The sequence below is a fragment of the Puma concolor genome, chromosome D1, assembly GCF_028749965.1.
Source record: "Puma concolor isolate L17-30 chromosome D1, mPumCon1.1.hap2, whole genome shotgun sequence".
NCBI classification, from domain to species: domain Eukaryota; kingdom Metazoa; phylum Chordata; class Mammalia; order Carnivora; family Felidae; genus Puma; species Puma concolor.
The window spans coordinates 8931192-8954958 of NC_141676.1; the positions used below are offsets into that span (position 1 = coordinate 8931192).

Here is a 23767-nt window from a genome sequence, read left to right on the forward strand (position 1 = left end):
GCCTTTTTGGGTTTGGGAAACAAGCCTGAGCAGGGTCCAACAGGAGGAGCACCTTCGGAGAGTGAATAAGAGGTTAAGCCTGTTGTACGTGTTCCTTCCACACTTTAGAGATAGATAGGGGAACAGGTTCAGCAGTTGAGACTTTGCTTAAGGTTTCGGATCTTGAGATGTCTGCTTCAGGTCCAGGGCGCTTTCCGCAGTCCGAAGCTGTGCGCTGACAGCCGCAGCAGGAACTGCTTAGCCCATCTGAGAGTCTTCTCCATGTCATGTTGTCTGTCCCCAGGGCCTCCCCAGCTCCTTTACTCTCCCCATTCTGAGCTTACACCCCGGCAGTATCGGGAGGAACTGACCACTCTACCAGTCTGGGGAAAGAAGCATTTTTTCCCTCCAATGTCTCCACTCAGCTGTCACATGGTAGGTTCCATCGCCTGCCTTGAAGCCGGCCGGTGGCTCTGGCGCCTCGTGAGTACACTTCACGCAGCCCACTATTGCGGAAGGAAAGCCTGACTCACCGGGACCGCAGCGATCTGGCTGTGGCTGAGTGGAGTCTAGAGGGTGCCCACAGGGGCAGAGCTCCCTAACCAGGGCTAGGAAGTGGTCCCTGAACGCCCATTTTAGGGAAGGACAGAGGGCAGAAGGAGAGAGTAACAGCCCTAAGGAACTTGGGAGTCCAGGGGCAGCCTTGAGTTTTGTGAAGTCGGCTCATCCTCCGCCTTTATTCGCCAGGTGAATAAGGAGAGAGGATGCAGCGCCGCGGGTCTCTAACCGCCTCTTGAAAGAAGGTACAAACAGCACACTCCCGAACTCCCAGCAAGGATAGAGCACTCAGGCTTCAAACCCCCGGCGCCGGTTTTTGTGGCCACTTTTATGAATATTCATGAAGCCTTGGGCCAATCAACGCCTAAGTGGCTCAGAGCACACCAATCGGCTTACCGCATGCAGATAAGTATCAAAGATGGGCGGCTTTTCCAGAAGCGGGTGAAGACTTAAAGCCGGGTGGAAACGGAACCCGGAGCCTTAGGGACTCAGTTTCCGGAGGAGTGTGCCTGCGCAATTGGCCTTGCTACGTCATTTCCTATTGGACTGGCGGAAGTTGCTTCCAAGCGCGCTGCGATTTGTAGGCGTGAGTTCCGGTGGTGGCAGAAGTGGTTGTGCGTTGTCCGTACTGGAGAGTCGCGATGGCGGCAGTGGATTCGGATGTCCAATCGCTGCCTCGTGGGGGTTTCCGCTGCTGCCTTTGCCACGTTACTACAGCCAACCGTAAGCGGTGGCTTGTGAGGGGGTGGTCGTGAGTTTTCGTCTTCGGGGCCTAGTTTTTGTCAAGTCGGTTGGTAGGGTCACTCACCTCGGTTTTCACTCCGCCTGTACGAAGGGATTGGAGAGTGGGGAAAGCCCCACCACTTTGCCCCCTCATCCCTAGTATCCGAAATCTCTACAACTAAAGTGTCATGATCTTATTCCCTCTATCACCGTCATCTGTTGGACGCCCCCTTTGTGCCTGTTACTCGGCTGGGCTCTCGGGTGGGGTGAGGGGATTTAGAGGTGAAGGAGCTCACCATCTAGAGATGCAGACAATTCCAGAGCTCTAGAGATATGTTTAGACAGCTGTAGGATCACTGAGAAAGTAGCACTTAACTCAGGGTAGCCCTACGGAGGAGCTAGGCAAAGGCAGAAGATGGGTGAGGTAGCAGGGTAGCAGGGCATGCGTGATGAGAAAGTGGATTTGGCAGAATCGACAGGATTCTTGTATGACAGCGCAGGGGACTCCATGAAACCTCAAATTCCACTTTTGAAGTCTGGAATCGCGATCTTTCCTAAACTGGAATCATGATCTTTCTGAAACAGATCTTCCATTCTTTTTCTTTGTGAATGACATTACCACTCTTTGTCCCCTAGGGCAAGCCAGAAATCCAAGATAGTCTTCCCTGTCCCCACATATACATTGGTGACAATAAGCAGCTGACCCAAAATTTAATAAAAAAAAATAATAATAATAATAGCAGCTAAACTTTTCCCGTGGTCCACATGTACCAGACTCTGCCAAATACTCTTAGATGCATAATACCTATGTGGTACTGTTAATATCTTCATTTTGTGTGTGCACAGAGATGCACAGAGAGGTTAAGTAACTTGCCCAAGATCTCACACAGCTTGCCGGAGCTGAGAATTAAACTTGGGCAGTGTGACTTCAGATCTTGCACTTTCAATCTCTATACCATACCTAGGGATGATTCATGAGGGAATAGTCTAGGGTCCTGTTTTCTTTAGTTCCTCTGTATATGACCTGGATAAGCTTCCCGTTAATTTCTTTACAATTTGCAGGTGTTGCTCTAGCACTTAGAGATGGTTTAAGAAAAAGTGGTAGCTAGCTCTCTGGGGAACCACTTAGAATGCATTATATAGGCAAATGGACAAGAGAGGAAGGTGAAAAGAGCTAGGACTTTGTTTATTCAAAGATCACACTTCCTATGGCTTGGAAGGATTAGTAGGATTTAGGTATGCATTTAAGTCCACCGAAGAGTGATTTGGATGTTTTTGTTTCATGTTTATCTTTGCAGGACCCAGCCTAGATGCCCATTTGGGAGGCCGGAAGCACCAGCACCTGGTAGAACTACGAGCTGCCCGAAAGGCCCAGGGTCTTCGGAGTGTGTTTGTCAGTGGCTTTCCCCGGGATGTGGATTCTGCGCAGCTTTCTGAGTACTTCCAGGCATTCGGACCCGTGGCTAGTGTCGTCATGGACAAGGACAAGGTAGAGTGAATGGCTATTGGTGTAAAGAACGAGTCAAGTGTGCCACATACAAAAAGAAATGAGGGAGAAACCAGCAGCCCTGTTTCAGCTGGTGCCTCATCCTTGGTGGGCTTGTCCTTCGTGGATACCACAGTTCTTGGGCCAGTCCAGCTTTGTGAGCTTCCCTGCCCCAGCCCCTGCTTGGGTTTTATCAGTTCACCAGAGTTAGTCACTGGGGGACTTACTGGTCATTTATTTATTCAGTCAATCTTCATTTGACTTGCCAAGTATTAACTGCTGACTTTGTACTGGGCACCATGCGTAGAGCTGCATTTTCAGTCATGAATAGGATAGATCTGATCTCTGCAGGCACAGAGCTTACAGTTTTGTGAATAACGTAATTACAGCGAAGCAGGTGCTTTGAGGCTACACCATTGGGAGATCTGTCCTAACCCCACAAGAGACTGGTTGATAAAACAGCTAGCAGTTTATTAACTTCCAGTGAGAGATACTAATGTTAGCTGGCCAAAATACCCTGTTCTTTGGACAGTGCTAGACAAACAGGCTTATTCTTTGTGGTCCTTTTTGTCTTCCAGGCAGACCTTTTGTCAGTTTGTTAGTCCTTTGAAAAAAGTTCAGTATTGTACTGCTGTGTTGTGTCATCATATTATAGTTCTGAGGTTGTGCTCTCGTTATGCAGGCATGGCTTTGACTGCCCATGTCTTCTCTTAGGACGGGCTGGGGTGTGTTTTCCTTAGCGATTGCATTCAGCAATGGACCCACAGTGGCTTAAACAAAAGGGGTTTAATAATTCTTCTTCTTCTTCTTCTTCTTCAAGTTTATTTGAGAGAGACAGTGCAAGCAGGGGAGGGGCAGAGAGAGAGGGGGATAGAGGATCCACGGCGGACTCTGTGCCAACAGCAGACAACAGAGAGCCTGATGCTGGGCTCGTACTCCTGAACTGTGAGATCATGACCTGAACCAAAGTCAGATGCTCAACCGACTGAGCCACCCAGGTGCATCTAATTGTTCTTTGTAACAAGAAGTCCAGACCTGGGCAGTATAGGACTGTACTGTTTTCCTGCTCTGTCATTAATTGGCAAGTGGCTCTCACTTCTTAGTTGTGATAATGCTACTCGCACATCTTCAGGTAAGGAAAAGGGGCAGGCTTGGGTGCCTGGGTGGCTCAGTTCGTGGTTCAACATCCAACTCTTGGTTTTGGTTCAAGTCATGATCCTAGGGTCATGGGGATTGAATTCTGCTTTGGGCTCCGAGCTGAGCATGGGGCCTGCTTAGGATTCTCCCTCTCTCTCTCTCTCTCTCTCAAAATGAATGAATGAATGAATGAATGAATGAATGAATGAAAGACTGAAGGACAGTTTAAAAAGGCTAGTGCCATATGAGCCTGACTTTATTCCCCGCTTTTCTTTTATTTTTTTAATGCTTGCAAATTTACCTTGAGAGAGAGAGGAGAGAGAAAATCCCAAGTGGGCTCCGTGCTGACATGATCTTACAAATTGTGAGATCATGACCTGATCCGAAATCAAGAGTTGGAAGCTTAACCAACTGAGCCACCCAGGCTCCCCTCCTCTGATTTTCTTTATTTTCTAGGAAAAATTTTCCACATGCCTCTTCATTAGACTTTGTATATCTCATAGGCCTGAATTCTATCCTATGGTTACCCCTAGCTACAGGCAAGACTGGGAAATGTTTCTTTAGTTGGACACCTTGCCCTTTTGAACAAGAATCAGGGTTCTGTTAGTAAGAAAGAAATGGAGAGGGCATCTGGGTGACTCAGTTGTTAAGCATCTGACTTCGGCTAAGGTCATGATCTCACAGTTCCTGAGTTTGAGTCCCACATCAGGTGAGTCCTGCATTGGGTGAGCACAAGCCCCGCTTCAGGTGAACAGGAGCCCTCCTTTGGGTAGAAACTGGAGCCCCGCTTCTGGTGAGCCCTGCTTCTCTCTTGCGCTCTCTCTGCCCCTTGCTCACTTGCACCCTCTGTCTGTCTCTCAAAAAAAAAAAAAAAGAAAAAGGGAGAAGGTGTATTTATTGGGTGAGCACTTGGCAGTGTCTGCCCCAGACTTCTTCCTCAGAAAACTCAGTACCTTCATTTTTGTTCATATTTGCTTCAGTTGTAAAGAATGACCTTTTTCTGAACTTAAACCTCAAGTTTCTGAGGCTTTTAATTATTATCAGAATAATGACTAAAGTTTTTATTGAATAATCATCATGCACCAATCATGTGCTAAGTAGTTTACAAACAATATCTCATTTAATTTCCACAACAATTCCTTGAGGGAGATCATCACTGGGAAGTCGGAGATTTGGGGGATTAAGCCCCTTACTTGGAGGCAGTCACAAGTTACTTAACTTTTGAGTTTTAGTTTCTTAATTTCTAAAATGGAAATAATAATGAATACTGTGTAGGAGCCTTGTGAGACTTAGGGATAGTTCATGTGAACTGCTTGGTTTGTAATAAGCCCTCAGTATAATAAGCTCAGTAAGTGGTAGCACTAGCTTGGGGTGATGGTATTGAGAAGAGAAAAATAGCCAGGAGACAGCCTTCTGAATCTGCTAATCCTGTCCTCCCTGATGCCTTCGGTGGAGTTCTTGAGAAAAATATGTGTGCAGACAAGGCCAAGCAAAGAGACACCTAATTCCTAGCTGGGGCTTTGATTGCAAACTCGGTGTTGAACTGCAGTCTGGTGTGTAGTGTGATTCCTCAGAGTTGGAAGATTGGCCTGGGCCAGTCCAAGTGGCTGCATTTCTTCCTTGTTCCACATTTTTTGCTGTGTTTGGCATAGGGCAGAAGTGAGATGAGTGATAAAATTCACACTTTTGAAGTACACAATTCAGTGGTTGCTAGTATATTTACAAAGTTCTTCACCCATCCTTCCAGAATGTTTTCATCACTCCTCGCCTCTGATTCAGGCCCGTGTGCTGGTGAGGCTGCTCCCCCTGTCCCACTGCTCCATTAATTTTAATTTGTGTATGTGGTGTGAGGTCCAATATCATTCTTTTGCATTTGGCTATCCAGTTGTCCCAGCCCCATGTCGAGAAGACTAATCTTTCCTCATTGAATGGTGTTGACAACTTTGTTAAAAATCTGTTGATCATATGGGGCGCCTGGGTGACTCAGTCAGTTGAACATCCAACTTCAGCTCAGGTTATGATCTCACAGCTCGTGAGTTTGAGCCCTGTGTCGGGCTCTGTGCTGACAGCTCAGAGTCTGGAGCCTGCTTCTGATTCTGTGTCTCCCTCTCTCTCTGCCCCTAACCCACTCGCATTCTATCTCTGTCTCTCTCAAAAATAAATAAACATTAAAAAAAAAAAATTAAAAAGATAATCAGTTGACCATAGAGGTATGGGTTTAATTTCTGGAGTGTCCGTTCCATTCCCTTCATCTTTTTTTTTCTTTTTTAAGTTTATTTATTTTGAGAGAGAGAGAGAGAGAGAGAGCGCGCACGCGTGTGAGTTGGGGAGGGGCAGAAAGAGAGGGAGACAGAGAATCCCAAGCAGGCTCTGCACTGTCAGTGCTGAGCCCTACATGGGGCTCAAGCCCATGAAACCATGAGATCATGACCTGAGCTGAAGTCGGATGCTTCACTGACTGGGCCACGCGGGTGCCCTGAGAATTGTTTATCTGAGTATATTCCCTGTTCAGAAACATTAAGCAGATATTCCTGATTTATAGGGTGGTCCCAGTTTCAAAGAGTGTCACCCACTGTCAAATCACGCGTTTGGATTCTTGGTTCCAAAACCATGATCACTGCCCCTGTTGTGATTTGCCAGGGAGTTTTTGCTATCGTGGAGATGGGGGACATAGGGACCCGAGAAGCTGTCTTGTCACAGCCCCAGCACAGCCTGGGAGGACACCGCCTGCGGGTCCGGCCACGGGAGCAGAAAGAGTTCCAGAGCCCTGCCTCCAAATCCCCCAAAGGAGCGGCCCCTGACAGTCACCAGCTGGCCAAAGCACTAGCCGAGGCCCCCGACGTTGGGGCACAAATGATGAAGCTCGTGGGGCTGAGGGAGTTGTCCGAGGCTGAGCGGCAGCTTCGGAGCCTCGTCGTGGCCCTGATGCAGGAGGTCTTCACAGAGTTCTTCCCTGGTGAGTCCTCTCCCTTCCCATATCTCCCTGTTCTTCCCTCCCTCAAGTCCACACCCCATTTATCCGGCTGCTCTTCCTTCTTTGTGCCCCCGTGTCCTTCCACCCCATACTCCTCTCTAATGTTGCCCCGCCTTTATTTTCTGCCCGGCACCCAGGCTGTGTGGTCCATCCTTTTGGGTCTTCCATAAACAGTTTTGATGTCCATGGCTGTGATCTTGACCTCTTCCTGGATCTGGGTGACCTGGAAGACTCCCAGGTGAGTGACCAGGGAGGTAGCTAGGAAGAGTCAGCAGGGATGGTCCTCTCTCTCTCATGTTTAGTTCCTCATCTGTAAAATGGGGATAATAGAAGCTACCTGAAAGGGTTATTGAATTGGAGAAACGTGAATGTGGATGGGTATTAGGTAGAATGAATATGAGTTGACATAGGATACATGGCATTTGTAACATGAAAAAATCAGATTTCAAAACAGTGTATAGAATACCCTATTTGGGGAAAAAATATATAAAAGGACATACAATAAAGTAATTTTGGGGTTATGTTTTTGCTTATCTATATTTTCTAATCTCTAATGTACAGTTTCTGTGTTTGGAATAGGAAAGGTTGTTAAGGAATAGGAAAGGTTGTCTTTTTGTAAAAGATTTTGTTTTTTAGAGCAGTTTTGGGTTCACAGGAAAAGTTAGCAGAAAGTACAGAGTTTTCATATACTTCCTACTTTACAAAAAGGGTTATTTTAAACTAGTTTTGTTTTGTTTTGTTTTGGTTTTTTTTAAGTCTATTTGAGAGAGAGAGAGCATAGGCAGTGGAGCAGCAGAGAGAGTGAGGAGGAGACAGAATCCAAAGCAGGCTCCAAGCTCTGAGCTGTGAGCACAGAGCCTGACGTGGGGCTTGAACTCACAAACTGTGAGACTATGACCTGAGCCAAAGTCGGATGTTTAATGACTAAGCCACCCAGACACCCCATAAAAATCTCTTGAGAGCAAGTTGCATACATTGAATCCCATAATAGTCCAGTGTGTATCAGGGAAGCACAAAGGCGTCCTAGTGTGTAGCGGCAGGACAGTTAGCAAGTAGGGACATGCTAACCTGGTGTAGGTGTAAAATGTTATGAGACTTTAGTCTACAGCCTGTCCTCTACCTTCATCAGTTGCCCACCAGCAGGCTAGCGTTGTTTACTCGGTCTCCTTTACGGTTCCTCTGCCTTCTTTTGTCTTTCATGACCATGACATTTTGGTAGACTACAGACCATTTATTATGTGGCATTAAAAGTTATTTTTAATGTAATTAAATTGATTTATTTTTGAGTTTATGCATTTTGAGAAAGAGAGTGCACAAGCAGAGGAGGGCAGAGAGAGAGGGAGAGAGAGAATCCCAAGCAGGCTCTGCACTGTCAGCACCGAGCCCGATGCGGGGCTTGATCTCATGAACCATGAGATCATGACCTGAGCCGAAATCAAGAGTCAGATGCTTAACTGACTGAGCCACCCAGGCGCCTCAGATTATTTTTAATTTTGAAAAGGGATTGTGATTAAATAAGTTAACTTATATAAAACACTTGGAGTGGGGCCTAACTCATAAGCAGTAATAGATTGATTTTGAGGAATGTTGCCCACATGGGGAACGCAAGAGAGGCGACTATTCATTCAACTCATTTCTATCTACAGCCAGCCCCAAAGGCTCCAGAGTCTCCATCTTTGGATTCAGCCCTTGCATCCCCACTGGATCCTCAAGCCCTGGCCTGTACCCCAGCTTCCCCTCCAGACTCACAGCCTCCTTCTCCCCAAGACTCGGAAGCCCTGGACTTTGAAACTCCTTCCTCTTCCCTGGCACCCCAGACTCCGGACTCTGCTTTGGCCTCTGAGACCCTTGCCTCTCCCCAGTCCCTGCCTCCAGCCTCCCCACTGCAGGAGGACCGGGGAGAGGGGGACCTGGGGAAGGCCCTGGAACTAGCAGAGGCCCTGAAAGAGGGGGAGAAAACAGACGGGGTGGCCATGCTGGAGTTGGTGGGATCCATTCTTCGGGGCTGTGTCCCTGGAGTGTACCGAGTCCAAACTGTGCCCTCTGCCCGACGCCCTGTGGTCAAGTTTTGCCATCGGCCTTCAGGTCTCCACGGTGACGTCTCCCTCAGTAACCGGTACCTTTGTCGTGGGGGTGGGGTGGTTGGGGAAGGGCAGCTGAGCACTCTGGGGTGGTGGAGAGGGAACCCCTGTGCAGAAAGCTCCTGCCTTGCTGAGCATTGAGGTTATCCTTGTTGGGTTCCATCCCCTCCTTCTGCCATTTGCCACCTGTCTGGCATCCGTTTTCACGAATGTAAAGGGTGTTCCTTGAAATACTGTTTTTAGGGGATTCAGAAAAGAGTTCCAGGGTTGAATAAGTTTGGGAAATGCTAAGTTAAATGTAAATAGGTCTCCCTTTCCTCCCTCTCCTCCACTTCCTCTTTCCTTCTCTTTCTCCTTGCCTCTCTTTCTCCCTCCCTTCGTTTCTTTGCATATGAAAGGCTTTGAGCAGTCTTGTAACTACACACTTCTGGAATATCCTATCCAGGAGGGGCATATAGGATGTAGTGTTTCCCCAGACACATTGATGGCTTTTTGTATACCCTTTCGCATGACCAGTGTGTTAGCAGACACTTGGGAAACCCTCTTTTGGCTTTCTTCCAGCTGGCCCCCGTTCCGCAAGCCGGGAATGAGAGCGGGGTTCCCCAGCACTGACACCCTGGTCTTTGTTCCAGGCTGGCCCTGCATAACTCTCGTTTCCTGAGTCTCTGCTCTGAGCTGGATGGGCGAGTACGGCCCCTCGTGTACACCCTCCGCTGCTGGGCTCAGGGTCGAGGGCTGTCAGGTGAGGATGAATCAGGACAGACTTGGGGTAAAGCTGCTGTTGGGGCAAAGGGAGGGAAGGGGAGGCAGGTACAGGAACCAGGGTTGAGAAAACCAGGGAGGGTGTCAGATGGCATCCCCAATCTAACTGGAATTATTATTTACCCAGGGAGTGGCCCCCTTCTCAGTAACTACGCCCTGACCTTGCTCGTGATCTATTTCCTTCAGACCAGGGACCCTCCTGTGTTGCCCACTGTATCCCAGCTCACCCAGAAAGCAGGTACGGCAGCCTGGCCTCACCTTCTTTATCTTGGTAGCATCAGCTTTCCTCTTATCTTGTTTAGATGCACTGAAGTTACCCCAGGAATGAGATCTCTGCTTATCACCCCCAAATCTTCCTGCTTCCAGGCTGACCCTCACCTTTTTCACTTTCACAGGTGAGGGCGAACAGGTGGAGGTTGATGGCTGGGACTGTAGTTTCCCCAGGGATGCCTCAAGACTGGAGCCCAGCACCAATAAGGAGCCCCTCAGTGAGTTTGGGGAGCCCGGTAAAGTATTAATAAATGATGTTAGTCACAAATGTAGATGTGACATAGCTCAGTTGCTGTTTGCCAGGCACGGTTCTCACAACCACCTCGTGGGACAGCTAGTATTACTGCCATTTTACAGATGAAGAAACCATGCATTGGAGCAATGAAGTGGCCTGCTCAAGGTTACACTGCTAGCAAGGGGAGGGAGCAGCATCTGGGGAAGGATGTTGCGGGCACGGGGAGAGAGGCTGGACCTCTTGTCTATGGAGACTAGAGGAGCCTGGCTTCTGACACTCTTCTGAGCTACTTGGAAGGGAAAAGAAAGTCCTTCTAAGAGAATGCCTCTAGTGCAGGCCTGTCTCAGTTCTGGCCTCTAAGTAACCCTTTCTGCCTGGTCTTCCTCCTCTTCCAGGTTCTCTGCTAGCCCAGTTCTTCTCCTGCGTCTCGTGTTGGGATCTTCGTGGCTCACTGCTGTCCCTGCGGGAGGGTCAGGCACTGCCTGTGGCAGGGGGCCTGCCCTCTAATCGCTGGGAGGGTCTGCGCCTTGGCCCCATGAATCTCCAGGACCCCTTTGACCTGAGTCACAATGTGGCAGCCAATGTGACCAGCCGGGTGGCCGGGAGGCTACAGAACTGTTCCCGAGCGGCAGCCAATTACTGCCGAAGCCTGCAGTACCAGCGCCGTTCCTCCCGGGGTCGGGACTGGGGGCTGCTCCCTCTTCTGCAGCCCAGCTCCCCCAGTGCTTTGCTGTCCGCAACGCCCATCCCCTTACCCCCTGCTCCCTTCACCCAGCTCACTGCTGCCCTGGCTCAGGTGTTCAGGGAAGCACTGGGATGCCATATGGAACAGGGAACCAAGAGACTGCGGTCAGAGGGAGGTGGGCCTGAGGAGTCTCCCCAGGGAGGGACCAGCAAAAGATTGAAACGAGATGGACAGGAGAAAAGCTGGGAGGAGGGACGGGAGGAGCAGCAGGGATGCACGGGAGACCCCAGCGAAGATGGGGTGGAGGAAATGGTTATAGAGGTTGGAGAGACGGTGCAGGACTGGGCCGTGCATAGCCCTGGGCGGCCAGGGGAGCCACCCCACGTGACCGGGCAGCATCTAGCCCCTGGAGAAGAGGGGCGGTCAGGCCATGCGGCACTGGCAGAGCAGGGGCCCAAAGGACCTGAGGCAGCAGGAGAAGGGGCTCGGGGTGAGGCAGGGAAGGGGATGTCCCTCTCCTCAGTGAGCTGGCGCTGTGCCTTGTGGCACCGAGTGTGGCAGGGGCGGCGGCGTGCCCGGCGACGCTTGCAGCAGCAAACCAAGGATAGAGACGGAGGCGGTGCCGGCGCTGCAGAGTGGCTGGCAATGGAGGCCCAGGTAACCCGGGAGCTGAGAGGACCTGGCAGTGCTGCGCAGAAGCCAGCAGCTGAGCCGCTCCTGACCTTCGTGGCGTCAGCCTCCCAGGCCGGCCAGACTCTCACTGTGACCCCACTGCAGGATTCTCAAGGCCTGTTCCCTGACCTCCATCATTTCTTACAGGTTTTCCTCCCTCAAGCACTTCGAAACCTCCTCAAGTGAAGACAGGGACCCTAAGGGGCAATAAAGCTGCTAGTTAATAAGCACTACAGTGTCCTCTAATTTCCACCCAGTACTTCCCCTCCCCAGACCTTACCGCCTCTTCTCAGAGGTGCCTTTGGCCACCCCAAAACGTGTCAGCCTGTTCCATCGTACCATTTGTCACAACTTGCAGCGAGTGCCCGTGATGATGGTGTGTTCCTGCACCTGGGGCCCACTCAGCAGAGTTCCTGAAGGCTGGGGTGCTGGGGCAGTAGCTGTGAGAAGAACCAAGTTTGGCTCCACGTTTACCTTGCTGCCCAGATTTATATAGTGACGGCCTGAAATTGGGGTTCAGGGTTCTACAACCGTTCTCTCATTTTACAGAATTCATCCTGCTCTTATTAAAATGGGTAAAACATCTCCGACCTGAGCGTGGGTAACGGGCAGCCCATCATGGGTAAACTGCCCCTAAGGGTGACGAGCGGAAGGGATCCGCTGTGTTCTCTCTTGGCCCTCCCCTGCTGCAGGACCAGTACCAGAGCCGTTCCTGCAGTAACTGCATCCCGGAGCCGCATGGTGATTTAATGCGAGGAAACCTCACTTCTGCAGAGGGTTTCTGACCTGGGCTCCGGATAGACATTCATCCTCTCTAGAAAACCAGAGCGGGAACAAATGGAATTATCCACGCAGGAGTTGTTTCCGCTCCAGTGAGTGTCCCACAATCCTGATGTTAGGGGGCTGGCAGGATCCCCGTCAAGTCACCGCGGGTTCCTGAGCTGGAGGGGAACGCTTCTGGGATCCCGCGCGGCGCGGAGTTGGCAGCGGTGCCACGTCGCCGCCCAGAGGAGGCCCTGGATTGCGGCCCATTTTCACAGTTTACCCTCCGCGCCTTCTACCTCCACGTCGGGACTCGGATTGGCCATGCCTGAGGGGCGGGCCAGTCGAGAGTCCCACTGCGCAGGCGCGGGCTTTCTCGCGCAGGCCGGCAGGCCCCACCCCTCTCTTTTCCCAATTCAGCGCCGCGGGATACCGAACTGTCGTGCGTATGCCTTCTATGCCGTCCTCGCTTTGCGGCTGCTGTTTCTCCACGGCTCTCCCCTTCCCCCCCTTCTCTCCCGGACGGCTTACTTTGCGGCAGCGCCGAGAGCCCCACCCCCTTTCTCTGCGGAATCACCATGGCGGCTGGGGTAAGTTTGCCGGCTCTGGCGATCCAGGTCACGGTATCCGACGCCATCCTCTGCCCGAGTGGGGCCCTCCGGCGTCAGAGGAGTTCTGGAGCCGAGTGGGGAACTGGTGGGGGGTCTAGAGATCGTACTGTTGGAGAGCAAGGCTTCCAGGCCCCGGAGGGGAACTGAGGCTGGGGCTCTCGGAGGCCAAAGAGGTGGAAGGGTCTGGGGTAGTGGAGAAAAGAGATGTCAGATCCTGGCCGTCTGGGGCCTGAGAAAAGGGTTCGGGTTCACTGCCGCTTCGAGACATGGTATCCGGGCAGGTTGACAACTTTTGTGACCGTTTTGTAGGGCAACAGCAGGGACTGGGTTAAGACGAGGGTCTTTGTGGGCAGGTACGGCTGTCTCCGGTTAAGGGTTCATCATCGGGGAGGTTGGAGAGTGAGAGGAATCCCCGGACGGTGGAGTCAGCCCAGCTGGACCGTTAAGAGAAGGACTAAGAGAAGGAGAAGCTACTGCCAGGGAACTCACTGCGGGACGGGACGGGCGGGGGTGGGGGGGACGTTAGCGTGACAAGAAGGAACGGGCTTTTGGGGAGACCGAGTTGATTTGGGAGGAGAGGATGCCCTTCGGTTTCGCCTGGCAGTTCCGAAGGGAACTTGGAAACGGTCGGTGTGTGTGATAAACAGTGATGGTGCTTTAAAGGGATGAGCGGCTCAGCGGTGGAGTAGGCAGGTACTCGCCAACCATCAATGAATGAAACCAGGGAAAGGAGGAGTGCCTGTCTGTCGGCAGGTGGAGTCTGCGGGTGCTGGAAGTTCTGGGTTTCTTGAAGATACATTTGAGGGGATGAGAGTGCTTCTAGAGCTGTCCTTAGGGAAGGTCAAACCTGTCAACAAGCTTTATTTAGCAGTTGGTGTGTAGTTCTGTCCCCGGTATTTCAGAGGACTCTGATTACACATGACAGATACCAGAGAATTTGGTTTACCAGAGGGAGTTGAACGGATTGGGAATAACTCAGGGAATTTATCCCTGGAGGTGACATTTAGAACGAGACCCTTCTGTCATTAACATTCTCCATCTTCCCCCTCCCCCCACAGACCCTGTACACATATCCTGAAAACTGGAGGGCCTTCAAGGCTCTCATTGCTGCTCAGTACAGCGGGGCTCAGGTCCGCGTGCTCTCCGCACCACCCCACTTCCACTTTGGCCAAACCAACCGCACACCTGAATTTCTCCGTAAATTTCCTGCCGGCAAGGTGAGTAGGACGGTGGAGAGGGGTCTCCGGTCCTGAGAATCCAAGGAGGCCTGAAGATGGCCTCCATCTTTAAAAGGGCGCTTTCCATATTACAATTTATTTATTTTTTTTTTACATTTCATTGACTTAAAAAATTTTTCATTTTAAGACAAGTGTGTATTTGCACATAGTTGGGAATAATGCAGAGCCTGTTCAGTGACCTGTTGTAAAATTTACAGGTTTCTTTATTTGTGGGAGAGAGAATGAGTTTTGACTGTTTTTAGTGCAAATGTGTCAGGTATCTGCCATGAGCTGACCGAGGGGCTTTTAGAGATGGGTAACTAACCATACTAAACAGAGAAGAGATCAGTGTAGTGTGGGGAGTACCACCCTGCTTTCAAGAATATGGAGAAAAGAGACAACATTTAGTTTCTGGTCTTTTGCCTACTTGATTGAGGGATTTTACATAAGTATTTGATAATATCTAAATCTTTGGGTTTTCCATGTGAGTTCAGATACCAGGGATACCAGGTAACTTAAATATTTTTGGTTCCGGGGTTTCAGATAATATCAATAGTTTGTGTCAGTAGTTGCTTAGTAAGGGTCATCAGCCTTCTAAAAGAACTTTCATCCAAAACAACTTTAGGGCCTGGGATTGGCTAGTGAGAAATTACTGTGTACTTAATTTTTTGTTTTTTCATTCCACTCCTCTTTCGACTGTTTTATCCCAGGTTCCAGCATTTGAGGGTGACGATGGATTCTGTGTGTTCGAGAGCAATGCCATTGCCTACTATGGTAATTTGCGGTGGGAGTGGGAATGGGAAGATCTGGAATGAAGGAGGTAGGAGAGGATAAGGGTGAGCTGGAGTGACAGGAGAGGAATTTTCATGGACTTGGATTGATGTTGGCATGACCCCAAAGTTCTGACCTTTGTGCTCTGCCTCTGCAGTGAGCAATGAGGAGCTGCGGGGAAGTACTCCTGAGGCCGCAGCCCAGGTGGTGCAGTGGGTGAGCTTTGCTGATAGCGACATAGTGCCCCCAGCCAGTACCTGGGTGTTCCCTACCTTGGGCATCATGCACCACAACAAGCAGGTAAGCCTTGGAACTTGGGGAGAAGCCAGGGGCAGGGATGGCATCAGCTCCTGAGTGTCGGGAGTAAGGAATTAAATAGATTGAGGAAAGGAGATGCTGAGAACATACGGATGATAAAAGACCTAATCTCTTGGGTGTGAGTTTGGAGCACTGGGCTGTTGATGGTATCCGGGTTGTTTTGTCACATAGACCCAGTGGAGGTGGTGCCTGTCATGAGTGGTCAGGGGAGAGATTTCTGCTGTAGAAAAGCTATACCCAATGGCAGGAGGGTGGTTAAACCGGGTGACCTCTGAGGTTCCTTCTCAAATCCAAAAATACAGGACTGTGGTCAGTATGGTGGGAAATTAAGCCAGACTGCACCATGAAGAAATTTGACATTGAGAGCTTCAATGTCTGATAACATTTGGAATGATCCTAGAGTCTGACTCCATTGCAAAAGGGTTGGGGATGAGCCAGAACTTAGTAAGTGAAATAGTTATCTTAGTTCGATCATTGGGGGAGGGGAGCAGGGAAGGGAGGGATACCCACTATTAAGTTTGGTCATTTGAAATCAATAGGCCACAGAGAATGCAAAGGAGGAGGTGAGGCGAATTCTGGGGCTGCTGGATGCTCACCTGAAGACGAGGACTTTCCTGGTGGGCGAACGTGTGACACTGGCTGACATCACAGTTGTCTGCACTCTGTTGTGGCTCTATAAACAGGTGACGTTTATAAAGAATCTGGGTCGGCAGAGGGTAGGTGGGGTTAGAAACTAAGGGATGAGTCTGATGAGTCATTTCAGGTAACAGCTCGACTCTAGGAATTCCAGATTTGAGTACCATGCTGCTTTTCCCCTTTCTGAGAAGTCTGGTAATGTTCTGTTGTCCTGATTTCTCTGTGGCAGCTAAGATGTTTCGTTTTGTTTCCATATTTCTTGGGAAAGCCAGCTGTGCTTGGTTGTAAAGACAGAGCTGGTCGCTTCATCAAGAAGATCTTGTGGAGGCAGAATTAGGTTTGGTTCTTGGCTTCGTTACTTACAAGTTGTAGGTAGAGGTGAGTGAGAGCGACTGAGAATTCATTTAGTCCTTTTTTCTCTGTAAGCTATAACACCAGGGTAGTAGTAATTACTCTCGAGGTTATCAGGTCAAAGAAAATGACATGTTGCTGGGTCCCGAGCAGCAGCTCTCGGACTGATGCTGGTCCAGAGCAGTAGTGTGGTAATTGTAAAGAAAAAAAGCACCTACTTTGTGTCAGACACGGTGCCAGGGGCCTTGCAGGCATCGTCTTAGTCTTGCTCTGCTGTGTGGGTGAGGAGAAATTCGCACCTGGTCCAAGGGCACGTAGCTGATAAATGGTGAAGGATTTGAACCCAGCACTGCAGAACCAACACTGCTGGCTGCTGTGCTCTATCTCTGTGCCAAGGTCACTTTCCCTCTGGTCTTAGCAAGCTACAAGATGGTAAATGAGTTGGTTTATGAAGCTGAGTTTAGTTTAAGGGACCGTGTGATGTATTGAAATACTTTTTTGCTTTTGAATTTTTATTTACTTATTTTTGTTACTGAACATTCTTTAGTTTCTGAAGTTTGGATCGTGTGGTTAACATAGATGGTATTTGTTAATCTTATTTATTTGGCAAAATGAGTAATTGATAGCTCTGTGTGTCTGCACTTTTTTTTTTTTTTTTTTTTTTAATGTTTTTTACTTAGAGATAGGGAGGGAGACACAGGATCTGAAGCAGGCTCCAGGCTCTGAGCTGTCAGCACAGAGCCCGACGCGGGGCTCGAACTCACACACTGTGAGATCATGACCTGAGCCGAAGCTGGGAAGCTCAATTCCCAACTGATTGAACCACCCAGGCGTCCCACCTTTTTTTTGTTTGTTTGTTTATTTTTGAGAGAGAAAGAGAGACACACACACACACACACACACACACACACACACGCACGCACACACACCATGAGTGGGGGAGGAGCAGAGAGACAGAGACACAGGATCCAAAGCAGGCTCCAGGCTCTGAGCTGTCAGCAAGAACTATGCGGGGCTTGAACCCACAAACCAGAAGATCATGACCCCAGCCAAAGTCAGTTGCTCAGCCATTTGAGCCACCCAGGCATCCTCCCCTCCCCCCCTCCACCTACCTACCTTCCTTCCTTCTTTCCCTTCCTTCCTTTCCTTTTTTTAAAAAAATTTATTGAATTGAAGATTGGAATATGTTGGTGTGAATTGGCTTTGGAAAAGAAGTAAGGTGCCGGGGGCGCCTGGGTGGCTCAGTTTTTGTTAAGTGTCTGACTCTTAGGTTTCTTTGTTGTTGTTGTTGTTGTTGTTGTTGTTGTTGTTGTTGTTATTTTGACTCTTAGTTTTTGTTCAGGTCATGATCTCTTGGTTCATGAGTTTGGTTTGTGAGTTCCAGCCCTCCATCAGGCTCTGCACTGAGAGTGCAGAGCCTGCTTGGGATTCTCTCACTCCCTCTTTCTCTGCCTCTCCCCTGCTAGTTCCTCTCTCTTGCTCCCTCTCAAAATAAATAAGCTTTAAAAAAAAAAAAAAAAAAAAGGAGTAATGTGCCGTGTAAACATTTGTGCTAAGTAGATTTGTAGTAAATGAGGGGTGGGATCAAGCACCCGTTAAATTGGACTGTACTGTGAAAAAGAGGAAGGTAAGCAGGAAGTAGCCCCCCAGGTAAGAGGGGACTCTAGGGAGCTGCCATCTGGGGGCTCGAGAGGAAGGTGGAGCTTTGATCTAGAAAGAAACAAGGGTCTCTGGCTTGACACTCTTCAGGACCTTTCTCTCCACTGACTCGGTTTCCACCCTTCTGTTCTGACAGGTCCTGGAGCCATCTTTCCGCCAGGCCTTCCCTAATACCAACCGCTGGTTCCTCACCTGCATTAACCAGCCCCAGTTCCGAGCTGTCTTGGGGGAGGTGAAACTCTGTGAGAAGATGGCCCAGTTTGACGGTAGGTCGGAGCAGGCGGAAGAGCCGTGCGACCTGACGCAGGGGCTGGTTCATTCAGTCTCAACCCTTTGATGTTCCATCAGGCTTTTGGGTTATGTGGACCCACAGAATGTAGGGTATCCTACATAGCGATACTTCAGGAAACTTGTTTCATAAGCATACGTACCCTCACTTGTTCGTATTAACGTCTAGCAACATTGGTGCATGTATGTTGCCGAGGGTTGTGTTCTTGGCTTGGGGACGTATGGGGAACTGATGGCAGCGCGGGGCCTAGGCCCCTTCGTAGTCCCACCCAGCAGTTTTCCTCTGTTACCCTGCTCACTGCCTGGCTTTAGAGGCACATGGAAAGAGGCAGGACATTGAATTCTCTCCCTTTCTCTGTACCAGCTAAAAAGTTTGCAGAGAGCCAGCCTAAAAAGGACACCCCAAGGAAAGAGAAAGGGTCTCGGGAAGAGAAGCAGAAGCCCCAGGCTGAGCGTAAAGAGGAGAAAAAGGCCGCTGCTCCTGCTCCCGAGGAGGAGATGGATGAATGTGAGCAGGCGCTGGCTGCAGAGCCGAAGGCCAAGGACCCCTTTGCTCACTTGCCCAAGAGGTAAGGATACTGGAGAGTTAGGGACCCAGGAAGGCCAGTGCGTCCCTGTGCATGTTCCCCTTACACAGCAAGGGCCTAGAGTTTAAGGGTGTCCGTGTAGGAGTGAAGGGTGTTTGTTTGCAAGTAAAGCAACTTCTGAGTTTATTCTCAAGAATTGGGTGAATTTTACAAATTTTTTTTAACGTTTATCTTAGGGAGCGGGGGAGGGGAGAGGGAGACACAGAATCCGAAGCAGGTTCCAGACTGAGCTGTCAGCACAGAGCCTGACGTGGGGCCCGAACTCAAGAACCATGAGATCATGACCTGAGCCAAAGTCAGACGCTTAACTGACTGAGCCACCCAGGCGCCCCAAGAACTGGGTCCATTTTAAAAGTGGAAGGCAGATTCTAAGTACGTTTCTTACATTTGAGAAAAAGATAAGAACTCCCTTTCTAGCAAATAGACGGGGCACAGCATTGGGTGTGGAGGTAAAGTGGTCTTGAACATGCTCAGTCAGATTTGAGAGCCCCCAGAGCTAACGGGAGAGGATACAGAGAGCCTCATGTCTGCCCTGCTGGGCTGGCTCTGAAGCCGTGACACCAGGTCAGTGTCGTTTGATTGTTATTTTTACTGTTTGGATGAACAGACAATGTAAAAATTCTTACTGAGAAAAAGGAAGGTGACCATGGCTCCATAGTGCCTGTCTGGTTCATTTTTGGGGGGGGAGTTAAACCCCTCAAGGAGAAAGAAATAGATGGGATGGTCGTCACCCCACCCACTTCCAACCTTTTCGGTAAAGGTTGGGGTTCTTGGAAGAAAACGCAGTCAAAGGAAACTTTCGGGTGAAAATGGTAGGACATCTAGTATTTAGCCGCTTCTCCAAACTCAAGTTCTCAGTCACTGCCCTAGGTCATTCGTTAGAATTGCAGGCCTTATGAGGTGCCTGGTGGCTCAGTTGGCTGAGCATCTGACTCTTGATTTCACCTCAGGTCATGATCCCAGGGTCGTGGGATCGAGCCCCATGTTGGGCTCCTCGCTGAGCACGGAGCCTGCTTGGGATTCTCTATCTCCCTCTGCTCCCTGCCCCTTGCATGCATGCTGCTCGTGCGTGTTCTCTCTCTCTCTCTCTCTCTCTCTCTCTCTCTCTCTCTCTCAAAAAAATTGCAAGCGTTATGATACTGGTTTTGTCCGTAGCCACTTCACATATGTAGTTCTTGTTTTTCCCTGCTTTTCTCACCTGCTCACTCTGCCTTTCCCGAAGCTGTCTGGCCTTTCCCGAAGCTGTCTGGCCTTTCAATAGTTCTGTTAGTGTTTAACAGGGTTCAGCCTCCCTTATTTTGTACTAGTTTTCTTTTCTTTCTTTTATTATTTTTATGTTTACTTATTTTGAGAGAGGGAGTGCTAGCGGGGGAGGGACAGGACAGAGGGAGAGCGAGAGACTCAATGCCAAGCATCCGTGCTGGCAGCGCAGAGCCCAGTGTGGGGCTCAAACCCACAGACTGTGAGATCATGACCTGAGCCGAAATCAAGAGTCGGACACTTAGGCGACTGAGCCACTCAGGCGCCCTGTAATGGTTTTTTATGGGTTAACCCAGCATGAAGGTGCACACTGCTGGAGGGTACGATAGGAGCGTGGAGACTTCTAAATGACGAGCATCCTAGTGCTGGGTGGTCACCGTTAGGAGCTGCTGTTTCCCCATTTGGGGAGAAACTTGGAGTGTAGCTCTTAGGCTTAGCAGCTCATACAAGACCAAGGAAGGTTTCAGGTGCAGCTGTTCTTTACAGATGTATTTCTTTTTGAACCGAAGTGACGTACTTTGAACTTAGCACAGGGGCAGGTCAAGAGTTGAATAGGCTTTTTGGCGTGTGTGAGTATGCTCTGATAACTAACCCGAATTACATATGCTGTTGTAACATAGACACCGTTAATTTTTAGAGATTTTCACATATATTAGGTCTGTATACTCTGGGCAGAAAACAAATCAATAAACTGAAAATCTTTAATAAACTTTGCATTTCTTCTTTTGGGGAATGTTGGTTAATACCAATTTGTTGTATTGTCATGACGCTCTACTGGGCTGCCTACCTAGATGATTTTTCCCCTGGATTTTTTTTTTTATTTTTTATTTTTATGTTGAGAGAGCACGGGAACATGTCCGCGTGTGTGTACACACACGTGAGCAGGAGCTCGAGCGGGGTAGGGGTGGAGACAGGGAGAGCGAGAATCCCAAGCAGCCCCATGGAGCCCCAGAGTTCAATCTCCCAAACAGTGAGATGGTGACCTGAGCCGAAATCGAGAGTTGGACGCTTAACTGAGGCTACCCAGGTGCCCCTCCCCTGGATTTTTAAGATCACCAAGGCTATGTCTTCAAAGATGAATACTATTTGTCTCGAGTTAGTTCTAGTCCTTTTAAGGCCTTCCAGCTCAACTTGTTCCAGGAGCTGTTGAGAGCCTGTGGTCATTTGGTTGAGAAATGGATGCAACGTGGTCACAAATTAGAAAGTTCCAACAGTTTGGGAAGGTGTGAAGAAAAAAGTCCCCGGTCCCTTTTTTGGGTGGTTGAGATGGAAGCTCCTCAGAGGAGGCCTCTGATGGGTATTTGGGAAGGAACGTAGGACCCAGGGTTGAAGTCCAGCCTCTACTTTGCTGTAATGCAACAGTGGGCAGATCCGCACCACTTAATGGTTTCTAACTCTAGGGTTTGTTACTGTTATTTATGTTAGTGAATAATTGGACCAATGAAACATTTAGTAAGGGCTTTTTTAAAAAATAATTTTTTTGTGTATTTATTTTGAAAGATAGTGATAGAGCATGAGCGGGAAGAGGGGCAGAGAGAGGGAGACAAGCCCAAGGAGGCTCTGTGCTGATAGTGGGATTCTAACGCGGGCCTCGAACCTACGAACTGTGAGATCATGACCTCAGTCGAAACCAAGTCAGATGCCTAACCATCTGAGCCACCCAGGCGCTCCAGCCATTAAAACATTTGTAAAAAGATATAGATATAGAGTGATATAGTATCAAATGAACAAATTGTAGAAGGCACAAAACTACATACATCATCTTTGGAAAGTCACCAGTGGCAAGTGTATAAAAATAATTAATTAGTTGTCTTGTTTGCTGGCATTATGGGTTTTATAACTGCAAAGAAAAGTAGAACTGCTACCGTGAGAAGAGGACCTCTCTGTAGCGGTAGAGCCTTCTCTGCTCAGTGTGCCAGATCTGAGCCAGATCGCTTCAAAAATAATCTGAACCTAAGGGCTTTTCAGCATCCGGACTTGTTCCTGGGCAGAGTGACTAAGGCCACAGGTGTAAGGTCTGGGGTGGAGTCCCTTTGAAGATGTTCACTGGTTACATTGCTGTCACATTGTAGTGTATGTAACCTGAAGAGGCCAATGGTGGGGGAAGAAAGTTGGGTGAGTCAGTTTTTTAAGTGTGACTCAATGGGAAAGCACCCTCCCCCTCCCCCCAGGGGCCTGCCAGGAAGAAAAGGGAGTGCTCATTCTAGGTCTCCGCTAGGGGGCAGCAGTTCCCTGTGCCTTTCTTGGGGCTGCCTCCTTCCGGCGGCCCCCCCCCCCCCCCCCGCAGGTCCCGCCCTCCTCAATCCCAGCCGATTTAGGCAAGGAGCAAAGGAGTACCCTAGATCCCTTGTTCGTACCCCCTTAGCTCTCTTCCCTCTAAGGTTGCACCCGTGTGCCAGTCCAGTGACCTCTTTAAACCAGTACATTTTAAGTGAAGTTTGCCCTTAGCTTCTTCTTTAGCCTGACCGCCCTTGGTTGCCTCAGTAGGACCTCCACGTTGACCTTGCTTTTTCCCTCCACTCAGTACCTTCGTGTTGGATGAATTTAAGCGCAAATACTCCAACGAGGACACCCTCTCTGTGGCGCTGCCGTACTTTTGGGAGCATTTTGATAAGGATGGCTGGTCTCTGTGGTACTCCGAGTACCGCTTCCCCGAGGAGCTCACCCAGACCTTCATGAGCTGCAACCTCATCACCGGTGAGCAGAGGGTGGGTCTAGGAAGAAGGGAGGACAACGTAGTGGGTGATGTGATCCTAAAGGCAGCGTGTTCTCTCTCACCCCTTCAGGAATGTTCCAGCGGTTGGACAAGCTGAGGAAGAATGCCTTTGCCAGTGTCATCCTCTTTGGAACCAACAATAGCAGCTCCATTTCTGGAGTCTGGGTCTTCCGAGGCCAGGAGCTTGCCTTTCCGGTGAGGAAAGTTGTAGGGGAGGAGTCTGTCTCTTGAGGGTGGGGCAAGGGTATGGGAGACACACTTTTATTCCTGTGCCTTGTAGGCATTCAGGAGAGTTCAAGGAACATGTACAGGAAGGAGCCGTCACAGTCACAGGAGTTTTAAGAGCTGATGACATGTGTCTGAGCTGGAACACATGAGCTGGAACAGGTGTGGGACAGTATCTGATAACCTGACCACATGCTTCTCAACCTGGCCTTTTTTTCCCCAGCTGAGTCCAGATTGGCAGGTGGACTACGAGTCCTATACGTGGCGGAAACTGGATCCTGGCAGTGAGGAGGCCCAGACGCTGGTTCGAGAGTACTTTTCCTGGGAGGGGGCCTTCCAGCACGTGGGCAAAGCCTTCAATCAGGGCAAGATCTTCAAGTGAACATCTCTTGCCGTCACCTAGCTGCCTGCACCTGCCCTTCAGGGAGATGGGGGTCATTAAAGGAAACTGAACATTGAACCCTTACCTGTCCTGCCTCCTTTGTGAGTGATGGCTTCTTCCAAGGGGACTAGTTTACGTTAAAGCAGGGTATTTTATGGGCCTGCGGTACCTCCCTTTGCAGGAGAGAAGTCTTCGGAAGAGCAGAGAGGCCTCTGCTCAGTTTTGTCTTTATTCACCCTGCCTCTACCTTGATGACTGACTGCTACCCTAGCTGGGAAAGATTAGATACAGTTAGGGTAGGTAGGGACATAGTGTTTTGTAGCCATCTTATTGTTATTATTATTATTATTTTTTTTTTTAAGAGAGTGTGAGCAGGGGAGGGGCAGAGAGGGGGAGACAGAATCTGAAGCAGGCCCCCGCCT

At 49.5% G+C, this 23767-nt stretch overlaps 2 protein-coding genes across 2 annotated transcripts; both read left to right on the forward strand.

The window, feature by feature from the left end:
* Window positions 1-1102: 1102 nt before the first annotated feature.
* Window positions 1103-11792, forward strand: TUT1 (terminal uridylyl transferase 1, U6 snRNA-specific). The gene is made up of 9 exons (XM_025915621.2): window positions 1103-1260; window positions 2559-2749; window positions 6524-6839; window positions 6995-7095; window positions 8504-8973; window positions 9571-9680; window positions 9828-9938; window positions 10096-10188; window positions 10601-11792. Exons 1-9 carry the CDS (start codon window positions 1179-1181, stop codon window positions 11746-11748), a joined length of 2622 nt encoding a protein of 873 aa, XP_025771406.1. The 5' UTR covers window positions 1103-1178; the 3' UTR covers window positions 11749-11792.
* Window positions 11793-12761: 969 nt separating this feature from the next.
* EEF1G (eukaryotic translation elongation factor 1 gamma) lies at window positions 12762-23423 on the forward strand. Its single transcript, XM_025915654.2, has 10 exons — window positions 12762-12914; window positions 13994-14152; window positions 14863-14926; window positions 15081-15223; window positions 15781-15924; window positions 18024-18153; window positions 18540-18744; window positions 22547-22719; window positions 22809-22933; window positions 23187-23423. Exons 1-10 carry the CDS (start codon window positions 12903-12905, stop codon window positions 23343-23345), a joined length of 1314 nt encoding a protein of 437 aa, XP_025771439.1. The 5' UTR covers window positions 12762-12902; the 3' UTR covers window positions 23346-23423.
* Window positions 23424-23767: the final 344 nt, after the last annotated feature.